The sequence below is a fragment of the Argiope bruennichi genome, chromosome 8 (assembly GCF_947563725.1).
Source record: "Argiope bruennichi chromosome 8, qqArgBrue1.1, whole genome shotgun sequence".
In the NCBI taxonomy this organism is placed as follows: Eukaryota; Metazoa; Arthropoda; class Arachnida; order Araneae; family Araneidae; genus Argiope; species Argiope bruennichi.
In genome coordinates, this window is record NC_079158.1 from 131,941,691 (window position 1) to 131,955,960 (window position 14,270).

Below are 14,270 nucleotides of genomic sequence, written 5' to 3' on the forward strand. Positions count from 1 at the left end.
AATTGTAGTTTGTGTAGCATAGATTATTCATAGCTGATATTGAATCGATATATCTAAGTTATGGAAGAATATAATGTCAAGCTTAATTTTGCTGATTTTATTGAATTTCCAGTTAAGAAAAGTATAAATATAGTAATTTCCAAATACCTCATCTCTCTCAAAAAAAAAAAAAAAAAATAGCTAAACATACCAATGGATTACAAACATGGTAAGAAATTTAAAATATATTTACTATAAAATGATGTAGTAAATCAAATTCATTTTTAATGATAAATATTATACTTCATGCTCCACAAATCAAATAATTTGATAATATATATGCGTATCATATTTGAATTTATCAGATTTCCCCCCCCCCCTTCTAAATACTTCTGTTTCAGAATTCACTGTAAAGATTGAAACCTATTATGGTGATAAATAAGTCATGAAATACAAAATTGCATTAGCGTGAATGTCTTGTTTTGTGCAAATTAATAATTTAAGCTTGTAAATGCCATTTGCATATAGAATTTCCCATGCTTTATTTACCACATTTGTCAAATAAGAATTTTGTATCCTTAAAGGAAATAACAGTTTTCAAAATATTTCTGTTCATCTCCTGAAAGAAGAGAATTATTTTTATTATAAAATGTTTATGCCTAAAGGTCATCTATACTAAAGCGAAAGTTTCTCTTCTTTTAGTTCAGGAATAATGCTGACAGATTTTAATTTTGCAATATTTTTAATTAAGATATTACCCGAATCTATAAAGAGAGGTATGCAATTACCTTTCAGAATAAATTTAAGGAGTGGAACAATATATAAAAGTTTGAAAATTAGTAATATTATAAAAGTTAAGTAATAACATATTACATCGATTCCGTTTATAAATATTGCGTATATAATTTTCTGTTCAGTTTTCTGGTTTAAAAAATTTGAGAATTTATAAAGTGATTTTTTTTATATGTATTATGTGGTTTTCCATCCTTTTCTTCACCTTTCATCCTTTCTTTTAAAAAAGAATGGCATGGATAAATTATTTGTGCCATGCTGAATTTTAATTTGGTTTGATTTTTTACGATAAAAGGTTATGTTTTTTTTTTTTTTTTTTAACTGTGAAAACTGTTATCCCCATGCCTTTTTGGTAGAATTGACTATATTTAATTTCATGCAACTGCAACAAGTTCTCAAATTCGATTACATCAAGGTCAAATTTCGAGAAAGCCACTTGCTTTCGACGAGCTAATTGTATGGACTCTAAGAAAAGCATGAAAACCGTGTTCATGAAAATTTGGAGACAGGAAATATGCGTTAAAACAGGAATATGGTTAAAAAATTGATCCTAAAATCATTTGTATTTTGAACTCTTAGCAATTGATTAATTTCTTTCTCTTTCTCACTCTTTTTCAATTGTTTTGATTTTCTCGATATGTAGAGAATACAGTTTCAAAAAAGTAATTTAAAAAATAAAATTCATGCTTGTCGCTCCTCTAAATACTGCACTACTAAAATTCGGTTCACTTAACACTTCTGATAGCAACAGAAGCATTGCCATGGCAACGCATTGTTTCTTCCACAGACCTGACTAAGGAATACGGCACTGGCGCCAAATTGTAATTTATAAAGGTGAAATTTCTACATACAGTAACCTTACAGTTTTCTTGTATTATTTTTAGCTATTCTATTGTGTGGCACCATTTGGTCGTGATTAGCGAAAAGTCTGTGTCATATTCTTTAATTTTATTCTTAGAAAAACCTATTTTCTTTTACTGTTAGTTGACGCAGCACGTATTTTAGAATTTGCGTAATCCGTATTTATTATGCCGGTAAGAATATTATTCTAAAGTTTTACAGGGTTTTTTTCTTTTTTTGTGTGTGTGTGTGTGTGTGTGTGTGTGTGAGGTATTATAAAACGATGTTACTCCAAAATCATATTTTGCTGTAAACAAAAATATGAAAATCATATTTTGCTGTAAACAAAAATATGATTTCAGAATAACATCGTTTTATAATACCTTAATGTACTTAAGTATTATAAAACGTATATATAAGGTTTTAAGGTATAGGTTAATATTTTTAGAAAATGTTATATATATTTTTTTTGTGTGAGAGATTAATTTGGAATTTGGGTGATTCAATATTAGTTTATCGTTAATTATTTTTCCATTTAACCTGATTCTCTTAATATTATTTTTGCATTTAAATAAAACGTATTTTCTTGATTTAGTTTTAAATCTATATATGTATATGTGATGAATTTAATCTTGCTTTTGATCATAGGAATAGAAAGAAAAAGTATCTTTTATGCTTCATAATGCATCAAAGTATAAAATTGCTTTGTTGCCAAAGTAAATAATCATATCGAGGTAAAAAAAAAACTATATATATATTTAAAAAACAATTTTATATCATTTTTATTATTTATAACATCTTTATGAAGTTATATTTTATTCATAAATTTTTCTGATATACCAATTTAATTTTAATATAAATCTGCATCATTCCAAATATTGTGTATAATTTTTTTTTTTTTTTTGTATATCAATAGAAACAAAACTGTTTTTAAATATCAAAAAAGCATTATTTGTTTATATTAGTATTCTCAGTTCTAATAATTAATTTATTACTGTCAGATTTTCTTTAGATGTATTATACTACTGGTAAAAGGATTGAGTGAAAACAAAAATTGCTTGCATGAATTATCAGTTTTTTGCACCAGAAAACAATAAAAAAAATTTTGTTTTGAACATACTATCACTTATTACTATTATTACTTGACTTGCTTTCAGGCCGGATTCATTTTATCTTTCTTTTTGATTTTTGACTGTAAACTTAATATTTATTTCTAATTCTATTTTGGTTAAGCTCATTTGTGTTTTAGTTGTAGCAGCATCAGCACTCTCTAAATACAATGTATATTTTATTATATAGATTCATGAAATTTTATATAGATAATTTTCATATTGTTTATTTCTGGATTGATAGTTGCTTATTATTACTTGAATTATTACTATTTACAAACTATCACCTTTTAGTACCAGCAGATTTGCTGGAAATATTGGTTACATTTAATTTTGAACAAATAATTTTGAAATCATCATATATCTTCATGTTCATGATTTCCTCAAATTGTCTCTTATTAAAGCAATGCAATTTTAATTGTCTTTCATATATTCTTTTCGTTATATACGTAGACCTTTCCAATGGATATCATAACACTATTAAAAACATAAATGTCCAATTCACCCATTTTCTTAATTATGTTTTATTGTTACTTCACTGTTTTATTGGTTTTGTAAATTAAACAGATGCTGATCAGAATCATTCTTCCTTAGCTTTTGACAATGGAAAAAAACAAACTGATAAAACATTTAATGAAACAATGAAAACAGTTTGAATTTCAAAAGAGCAATGTAATCTTTTGTTTGAAATTAGAAAAAAAATATTTTTTTTTTAAATTTCTAAAATTCAGAAAAAATTTGAATAATATTAAATTTCTATCATTAGAAAGACATTTTTTGTGAATTTTGAAACATTGTGAAATTTATTTTTGTCTTTAATATTTTTGGAAGTTATTGTAGAAAAATTCCAAACATTTGCATAAGTTTTAATTAATTATCAAATCTCATTAAAATTCTTTAAAAAAATCACTCCCAAAGTTCATATTTCTAACCTCCAAGATATATATACCAAATTTCGTATTTGTAGATCAGATGGTCTGAGCTGATAGTACTCTAACATATATCTTATTATTTGTAGAGATATCAGGAATGAGTATTGCTGTTTATGAATTCCATATTTATGATTTAAACTCTATCCAATCTCTTTTTAATAGAAATCTTGTACATTTCCAAAATAAATGTAAACAATCAATTTCATAAAAATATTGCTAAGAGCCAAAGCAAATATGAAACAGAAGTTGCAACCTGGGACTTGTAAGAAGATGTTTATTATTTGTGAAAAATATAAACATGACCATAGATCTTATTTGTAGTGTAGAGTGTAGGAATACATAAAACTCTTGGGAAATATTGAGAACTGTAATGTCATGTCTTCATTCTAACAATTAGTTGCTGTGCTTACCAAGTAGTTGTTTGGGGGAAACTAGAGACCTGCTTTTATTAATTAAGTGTTGTAATTATTATTTCCAATTTAAATTAAATCAGTTTTGAATAAAACTTTTTACTATTCTTTTCAGAAATTAATTTTGACTTATATAAAAAAGTGTATTAGGATTAAAAGAAAAGTCTGTAATTCTTTTGTTCTATATTAAATCAATTGTAAATAATAAAAAAAATTCTACTATTTTTTTTTCAGAAATTAATTTTGAATTATTTCAAAAAAGTTAGCAGAGTTAAAATACTGTAAAATAGCATTTTAAGAAAAAAGGCAATATAAAGTTTATTTTTCAACTTGTTCAGTGATGTGCAGATAAAATTTCAAGCAGAAATTATGGAGTTGAAAAAAAGAATTTTAATGCTTACATATTAACCATATGGCTGCAATTAATCAACTGTAAAAAAAAAAAAAAAAAATGAACAAAGATTACTCATTTGTAACTAAAATTTGCCTATGTTAGCCAAAGGAGTGCAGTTAATACTTAAAAACCAAAATTATCTTTGAGAACAGTTAAAAAATTTCAGATTAAAGTTTTAATAGGTTAGTTAGCATTCTGTCATCTATTTCTCTATTATTGTGATATTGCCTTAAAAAATATTTTTTAAATAATTAAATGTGTGTATGGAACACAAATGTAATCTTCATGCAAGAATTAATGGCCATTCAAGATTCATATATCATGATTCACATTTTGCATCTGCTGGTTTTAATTTTAATTATTCTCTTTAATAACATTGATTCAATTAGATTTTTTTTAATTTCTTGAGGTTATTAATAATTGTTTCCGTTAATTGTTTTAAATTTAAATTAAATAAAGAGGTATATTTCAATGCTTTTTCTGAAAGTATATTAGAAATTACTTAACAAAATAGGTAATGATTAAACATATTGATAAAATATTTTTGTATTTGTAATTTAGTATCAAAATAATTACTGAATTACATATATTCAGTTTCTGTTCCATGTGCAGAACTTCAAGTAGAAATTTGCTAAATCTTATTAATAATTCAACTTATTCATATTCAACTTACTCATAACACATTTCATATTTTTTGCAACACATAAATTACAAATGTTCGTTGACACAAAAATTTTAACACTTTTGCTGATAAGTACAAGACTGTACCAACAATCAAACTTGCTATTTTCCTTTAATAAAATACTCCCCAAGTCTAATAAAATATTACAATACAAGAATAGAATGTAATTTAACAAATGTGTTTTAAAAAAAAGTGAATCATTTCATGTTAATCCATGAATTGTTTGTATATTTATTTAACTAAAATCAAATCTTTAATTTGAAGAATAAGTTAGGAAAAACCAATTGTCAAAGTAGGATTTTTGCCATAATATTTAAGAAAAAAAATAGAAATAAATAATTTTCTTACTGATAATACTTCAAATATACTTTACATAATCTTTAAAATGTAGTATATTCTCTTGTGTAGTTAATTTAAGATTGATATCTCAAGAATTAAGTATGAAGCATCAGTAGAAATAATAGACTTAATTTAACTTATTACTTTATTTCTTGTATAAAATTATTATGAAATCTTTTTTCTTAAGATTTTTTTTTGTAAAGTTTAATGCCGGATGTTTGTCAGTGAAAGTATTGAAAAAGACTTTTTCAGTTTCAAATGCTATGTAATCCTAGTTTTAAATGAAATATTGCTTTATTGTGATGTGATGCACTGAACTGTTAAAGAGTAAGTTTTATTTATTTTTCAATATATATATAATATGTGTGTGTGTGTATGTAAATATGACAATAACTTTCTATATTTAATATTAAATAGTATTATTATCATTTAAATATTTCATATTTGAATGTTTTTTTAATTGGTAGCCTAGAAAGAAATCTATTGGAAAAAGATCAAAAAGTGAAAAAGCAATTCTTAAGAAAGAAAAAGAGCAGCATTTAGGTAGGCACTTTTAAAAAAAATTAATTTAAAAGAATTTTTAAAAAATTAGTTATAGTCATAATTTTGGAATTCTGACTGTGCATTTTTTTGTTGAACAATAGTTTTGATTATGAACTACTATAGTTAGAGATTAATAATCTTACAACAAATGGGAACTTCTAGTCTATTCTAGGAAATATTAAAAATATCTATATTTGAATGCTTGAAAGGCATCATCTTATTTTGAGCACGTTTTAATGATTGGAAATAGTATTTTTTAAAAATACTATATTTTTTATATTAATAATTTGGATTTCGTTAGTGTTATGCTTTTTAACTATTGATACACTTTATGTATTGCTGTTATTATTATTATTATTTACATTTAAGTGTTTTAAAAATTGCATTACAAATGATTTTTTGTTGTGAATAATTTTTCATCCAATATTCAGAGAAGTTAAAAATTCTCAAAATATATAATTTTTTTTTAATATTAGAATCTGTTGAAGTCGAAAAGAGTGTTGAGCCTGAAATCATCCAGACTGCTGTATCTGCAATTCCAGAACAAGTTTAAAAAAATTTGAACTTTTAATATACATATATTTGAAATTAAAGTATATTTAAATCAGATTATTTAAAGAGTTTATTTTATATTCCAAATTTTAGGATTCGAAATCAAAAGAAAAGGAACATTATGAACTGCTTTCACTATTCTCTCATTTGAATTCTCTTTATAGAGATAAAAAGTATTTAAAATGGGAAGAAAAATGTGTAAGTTTCATATTTTTAATATAATTGCAATTAAACACTTTTTACTTAAATAATTTTTCATAAAATTCTTATTGTCTTTTGAAAAGAGCTTTTAAGAAAATTAATATTTTCCTGGTTTTATAATTATTATTTTAATAGAATCAAACATTTTGTTAAGAAAAATGTAGCATTTAAGATTTTATTCCCTGCAGTAACATTCAACTTTTTAAACAAACTATTTTGTAGAAAGGATTTTTTTAAAAATTTGTCTTTAAACTGAGAATTTTGCTCAGTGCTACTATGTAAGATAATGCAATGTTTGAATAATTTAATTTTTTTTTAAATCCAAAAGTGGAAAAATTGTTCAAAATGTGCTATATTTGTGCTTATAGATTTTATTTTCAAACTTTTTATTTTTTAGTGGTACAACTATGTATACAAATGTCGGGAAATTAATCCATTAATTCTACCAGAAGTGAATGCATATTTAACAGAATTGGATGAAGATGATGCATGTGATATCATTCATGTTTTTGATGAATGCCGTAAAAGTGAACAGGTTTTCCATTTATATTTTTGCATAATATTTTTACTAAATATAATATATCTTGTGAACTTAATCTTTTCCTATGAGAATCATCACACTATTTAAAGTAAGGTAATTGAATGTTTAAAGAATTTAAAACATTAAACATTACTATTTCTTATTACAAAAGCTTGAAATCGGACACGGAGGTTCTCTCTCAATTCATTTTATTATTTTAATGAGTAATAGAGTGTAGAGATATTTTTTATAATTAGACTTTAAAAAAAAAGAAATAATTGTAAATTTGCATTTTAATGTAATGTATTCAAGTTTTTATGCCTTTTTTTCTGAAAAAAAACTATGCGGAAAAGTTTTAATTCAAGAAAGTTAAAATATTTTTTTATTACAGCAAATTTTTATTTTCACAAAGGTTGTTCTTTATAGATGGACGATTTTTGTATCGAAAGGTGCCCATATAATTGAAGTAAATTACTTTGTTTATCTTTGTGAAATAATTTAGAATTAAAAATTGTTATAAAATTGAAATAGAAAGTTATCAACTCAGTGAAAGAAATATTATAAAGAAATCAATCAACTATTGCTGATTTATTTTTTATATGTGAACTATTTCATGTGATTGAAGAAGTTTATTTATTTTTCATGCTCATGCTATGAATCTGATCTCTTTACCATACGAATACACACTTTGAAAAAGATATAATATAAAACTTTTAAGTGATTATGATAAGAATAATTAAGCTTCATCTTAATATCTCTGCAGTAAATGTTTTTTTTTTTTTTGGAACAACTTTCAAAATAGCACTTTAACTAATTAATCCTTGTCAGTTGGTACATTTTAATAAGTTTCATATGCCTCTTGAAACTTCTGAGGAAGCTATTTCTTAACCAATGCATTCATGTTGAGGGGATTTCCTGTTTTAAACATATAAAGTCAAATTTCTGATTCCATGCATTTTTTTTTCTGTGATTTGGCATTTACCAATTGTATACACATTACTGTGAAAAGTGGAATGAGTACCAATTGTATACATATTACTGTGAAAAGTGGACCCCCCCCCCTCTTAAATCATTCGTCTGGATATATACATACAGTTACAAAGTTTTTTTTATTGTGAACTAAGAAATATGTATTTTTTTACTCTATAGTAATTTATCCATGTTATATATATTATGGAATCATAAAATGAATTTTCCTGTCAAATTCATTATCAAGTGGTACTACTTACATGGAATTAAAATTTAAGTAAATTGATAGATTGATTCATTGGTAAATTTTTTTTAAACAAATTAAAATTGTATGTCTTCATTGAGAATACAAACATGTCTGGAATTTTTAAACTATACCAAATCAAGAAATGAGTGAAAATTCCATTACAAAGAAAAATATTTTATTAATTATCTCTTCGAGAATTACATTCAAAATATATTTAGAAAGAAATAATCAATATATTATGAAATGCAAGATTTGTAAAAATAAATAATTTCCAGATTTAAATCAAGATTTTTATTATTATTTAAATGACATTATAGAAGAGTTAAAGTATAGTATTTTAAAATATCAAAATTACTATAAAGAACAAAAATAATGATCTTGATGTTTAAAGTAACTAGTTTGAAATTCAACTCAAGCCGAATTTCCATTTGTTATTATTATGTTTTTGGCATTTAAAAAACATACATACTTATTTCTCATTCGAATATTTTAAAAATCGTTTATTCTTTTTTTTATTTAATTATTTTATCTTGAATATCCAATAATAGTATATCTATATAAAATTAAATGTTCGTTTACTCGTTTGTTTGAATCTTATGCAATTTCATGTCCTTTCACAAGAATCGAACAAAATTTAGTACACATGTTCTTTAGCATCTGGAATGAAGACTGAATTATTAAAAGAATTTCTATGGATCCCTAAAAGGGATGATATGGAAACAGAATAATTTTACAGTTTTTTTGCTATAACTTTGGAACAGATTATTTTATAACATCCTAAATTTTTTAAAAAGTAAATTTTCAGTAATAAAATATTTTCTTTTGTATGACTATTTTTCTAATTTTAATCAATTTTTCAAATTAATTTAAACATATGAGCCATTTATTTTGAAAATGGGGCAGGTCCAGTTTTTGTTATTGAGAGATATTTAAAGGTTTGTGTTTCAATAAATTTAAAAATATTGGTATGTATTAATAGATATATTTTTTGTATTTTGTGGTACCCGATAATGTAAGTTTGTAATCCAATAGTGTTTACAACGCTGATTAAAAAACTAAGAGTTTTATTATAACTAAATGGACTTGCCTCATTTTCAAAATTAATAAATTATTGTAAACATACATTTAATTGGGAAATAATTCAATTGCATCAGCCTTTATTTTTAAATAATAAAAGCAAAATACTATTCAAATTTTTATAAATATTTAATTATTTGATAAAAAGTGAAGCAAAACGAAGAATATTTTTGTAAAAAATATAAAATAACAGTAATTCAGTTTTATTAAAAATTTCAATGAAATTATACATTTTCAGTTTATACCCAGGTATAATTAAACTGAATTTTATTCAGGATTTAACATTTTAAAATGTTCATGATGGACGGGAGGTATATATGGTAATAAATCCATCATATTCTTGTATTTTTTAGATGTAATAAACCTCCTTTTTTCATACATAAAAGATAATTTTATATTTCTGAAATTACTTGGAATTATTTACCTTCCTCGTTGTGTTGACAAATCGATAATTTTAAATTCAAAATCTCGTTCTATCGAAGTTTTGTAAATCTGATCCAGCATATAGTTAATCAATTCACGATTTCTCCATCGGTATTTTTCTTTCTTTTCAAAACCGCTTTTTCCAGAGGTTGGGTTGAAAATAAATTTTCACATATAATTTCATGTACTAAAAATTTATTATGTTTTTGACAATTTTGTATTACTTTATAGTAAATGTATTACTTTATAGTATAGTAATTACTTTATAGTAATTATTCATTTGATAAAAAGGAAAACAAAACCAAGAATATTCTAGTAGAAAATATAACATAACAACAAACAATTCAGTTTTATTAAAAATTTCAATGAAATTATACATTTTCAGTTTATACCCAGGTATAATTAAACTGAATTTTATTCAGGATTTAACATTTTAAAATGTTCATGATGAACGGGAGGTATGTATGGTAATAAATCCATCATATGTATTTTTCAGATGTAATAAATCTCCTTTTTTTCTTACATAAAAGATAATTTTATATTTCTGAAATTACTTGGAATTATTTATCTTCCTCGTTGTGTTGACAGATCTATAATTTTAAATTCAAAATCTCGTTCTATCGAAGTTTTGTTGGACATTTTGTATGGTGCATCCCTTGTAAATCTTGTGTAAATCATCCCTTGTAATATCATGTAATGTGATGTAAATCATCCCTTGTAAATCATTGTTTCTCCATCGGTATTTTTCTTTCTTTTTAAAACCGTTTTTTCCAGAGGTTGGGTTGAAAATAAATTTCCATGTTTAATTTCATGTACTAAAAATTTATTATGTTTTCGACAATTTGGTATTACTTTATAGTAATCCTGAGGAATATGCAAGGAACTGGTTTCTGGATTGAATAGTTACTGGATAGTTCCACTCCAAAATCACGATCATTCGGTAGAAATAAATGTCCTGACAATACAAAATTTGTGATCAATGATATTTATTTCATTGTCACTGGACTGAATAATCGGTGATGGAAGTAAACATATTAGCATCGACACACAAAATTAAGATATACTTTTTATTATTTATGAAATACTGTACAGCCACTGATTTTCAATATCAAAAATAGAAACCCTAGATTTCAGACATGATGTCAAACGGCCACATTTGCTTCACCATACAGCAACCGGGGCTAAATTTTGCCGTAATATATTCGGTCAAATATAATTTCAATCTAAGATGGACTTGCACCACTTTCAAAATAAACAGATTTCAAGAGCTAAAACTTCCATCTCCCAAATACTAGAATCTAAATTTTTTTTAGTATAAACTTTTTACGCATGAAAAGATTATAAACAAGTTTTATCTATAACTGCCAGTATCCCCCTTTATGTCTTTTTCCCCTTAATCAATTTATTGATAATGAATGTATTTTACCGTTTAATCATGTCTCTCATTCGTGCGCCTTTTCTTTAGACATTTTTGTGTTTATTTTTATTTCTTAATGCTTTTTAATACATAAACGCAATCATTTTGAAACGTAATAATTTTAAATGCTGTTGTTTAAAATTGTTACAACTTTTATTGTTTGCCTTAATTTTTTCTCATATGTTAGCATTTTTAGTGTTTCATTTGGCATATCGTGTGACTTTTTACTGGCTTTTACTTTGCTTCAGTGTAATGAACAAGATTTTTTTTTCACTCAGGAAGGTTAGTAAGTTATTATGTATTCTGTAAATAATAATTATTATGAATTCTGTAATTATTATATATTCTTCTTGTAATTATTATGTATTCTGTAATGCCAGAGTCAAAGATTTATTTTTTAAAAAATGCACACATTTCCTTCTGGCTTTGACTGTAGAGTTTTCGGCTCTTTTGAACTTAGGAGTGTCTACGTTTTTTCCCCCCTGTTAACTATTACTGTCATATCATCTAATCTAAAATTCAAGTATGGGTGTGGATATAGGTTACGAAAAAATGTCCAAAACAAAAGTAATTCGACAGTAAGTAAACACAAGGAAAGCGTCTTAAAAATATAGTTATTTTTATGCGTGTTGCATTCCATTGAGTGAATGTTACGTCTTGCCAAATAAAAATTATTTACTTGAACTGTAGAGACGGCGGTAGCGGGGGGGGGACAATTACCCGTCGGTGAGAGATTGAGAGTTTCATAGCAAAAGTCTTCTTCAATCCAGGATGGTTGTGGAGAATTAGCGGATATGATAATTTAAAAACCATCTTAAATTTAATACATTATAAACAGTCGAAATATTCAAGTAATGGTTAAAGAAGTTTGACTATATTTGGAAAAATAATCGATAGGGTGGCAGGTCAATAAGATGCCACATTTTGCGGACAACCAACTATAGACCAAACGCGTTGGATGTCAAAGACGTTAAGCCCGGCGAATTTCAGGTATCTTATTCAAATGTCGCTCATTCAGCTTATAATTTTCACTAATTTTTAAAATATATCCGACAAGGTGAATAAGATATCGCATTCTGCTGACAATTTTTGGATAGCCGATGATGAATTAATGTCTAATGCTATATTCACAGATTTTCAGACATCTGATTTAAATGTCGTTCATCAACTTTTAATTTGCGCTACTTTTGACAATATTGCCGCATTGAAGAAAGACAGTCGAATCTCCATGGCCGAATGGTCATGGCACTGGTCTCATGATCAATAGACCTGGGTTCGAATCCCGCTAGAGACAATGCGATTAATTGTATATGTAAATACTGAATTCCTCGATTTTATGTTTTCCTTTATTTCATGTTCCAGAAAATACTGGACATTTCTTTAGTTTACCAGACAAGTGTTCTGGACTTTTCTTACTGTCTCCAGAAGAGTATTCTGGAACTTTCTCTGCTTGTATAAAAGCAGAAGATTTATCAGTTACTGTATTCAGTTAATAAATTGATTTAGCTCTACTTCGTGTGTGTATCATTGAGTTCTATCCTAAAGTATCTACGTGACAATATATCAACAAGACGACATGTGAATAATATATCGCATTTTGCCAAAAATTTTTGATCGGTCAACTAAGAACTCAATTCGAAGGATGTCGACGCCCTTAAGACATATTTCAGATTTAAATGTCGTTCATTCGTCTTATAATCTGTACCATCTTTAAAAGAAGAATCAATAAGCTGGCAAGGGAATAAAGTGTCCCATTTTTCCCCGACTGATCTTTGTCTTAAAGGCTAAGTGTTATCATAAGTTATAAAAAAAAAATGTTTTTATAGAGTACTTCAAATGCCTGCCAGTGGAATTATCAAGGAAATTGAAGTTTTTATATTATACTTGAACAAGACGATAGAGTTGTTTTTCCCTAATTCATCATCCAAATTCAAGTTTAAAATTAATAGTCATTTTATTGATCTAATTGTTACTTCCTTAGTAACGAATTGGTAAATTTATTTTATTTATTGCACTGTGAGAATTGTCTGACTAAAATGTTGTTAATGGTTAAACTAAATTTAACAAAACACTCTTTTCTCTCAATACTGTTATGAAATACGTATGCTAAGAAAGCTTACTTTGCTCTAGTCAAATTATGTGAATTCATTATAAATCACTGGAGTAAGTAAATTGTATAATTTTTTATTTAACACTGAAATATCTATTTCTTTGCAATTCAGTTTATCAGGCTACAATTACATTCTCTAATGAAATATTACCGACTGCAATTGATGACGAAAAATAAATATATGTGATATGGTAGCTTTTTAGTAACACTAAAAGAATTTATCACTTATGCACTAAATTTGTTAAATAAATTACAATCTAATTTTTTTATATTTTGCATTCAGTATTATAATTATGTAATCGGGGAACGTATCTTTCTTTTATTTTTCTTTCAATGACTCTATCCAGCAAAAACTATTTAATTTCAAGTGCTTCTAAATTTTTAATAGACTTGGGATAGTAATGTCTTGATAAAAGGATGATTAAAATAATTATTCATAGAATATTCATATATATAACACATTATCCCTTGACATATGGATTTACTTAACTTCAAAATTAGCTGGCGGATTTTATTTGGGACAATTATTATTATTTTATTCCCTAAAATAATATGGGGTAATGATGCGTTTTCAAGTGATTTTTGCATTTTAAATTACTTAATACTTTCACTTAATTGCAGATTTAAAATTAAAACTTTAGTCACTTGATGCGCGAGTCAGACTCGTTATTGTATACGAAGGGTTTATGAATATAACTCACTTTCTGGGAGGAATGTTAGCTTGTAATAGGTTT

General features: G+C 25.6%; 1 protein-coding gene across 3 annotated transcripts in view; it reads left to right on the forward strand.

The window, feature by feature from the left end:
• The first annotated feature begins 1,619 nt into the window (after positions 1-1,619).
• Positions 1,620-14,270, forward strand: part of LOC129980490 (dynein axonemal intermediate chain 7-like) — a 73,933-nt gene continuing 61,282 nt past the window's right edge. For all 3 annotated transcript variants that reach the window (XM_056090808.1, XM_056090809.1, XM_056090810.1), the window contains exons 1-5: positions 1,620-1,805; positions 5,945-6,020; positions 6,497-6,567; positions 6,666-6,770; positions 7,171-7,308. In XM_056090808.1, coding sequence (XP_055946783.1) covers positions 1,800-1,805; positions 5,945-6,020; positions 6,497-6,567; positions 6,666-6,770; positions 7,171-7,308 — 396 coding nt within the window. In that variant the 5' untranslated portion in view covers positions 1,620-1,799. The remainder of the gene's footprint in view (positions 1,806-5,944; positions 6,021-6,496; positions 6,568-6,665; positions 6,771-7,170; positions 7,309-14,270) is intronic.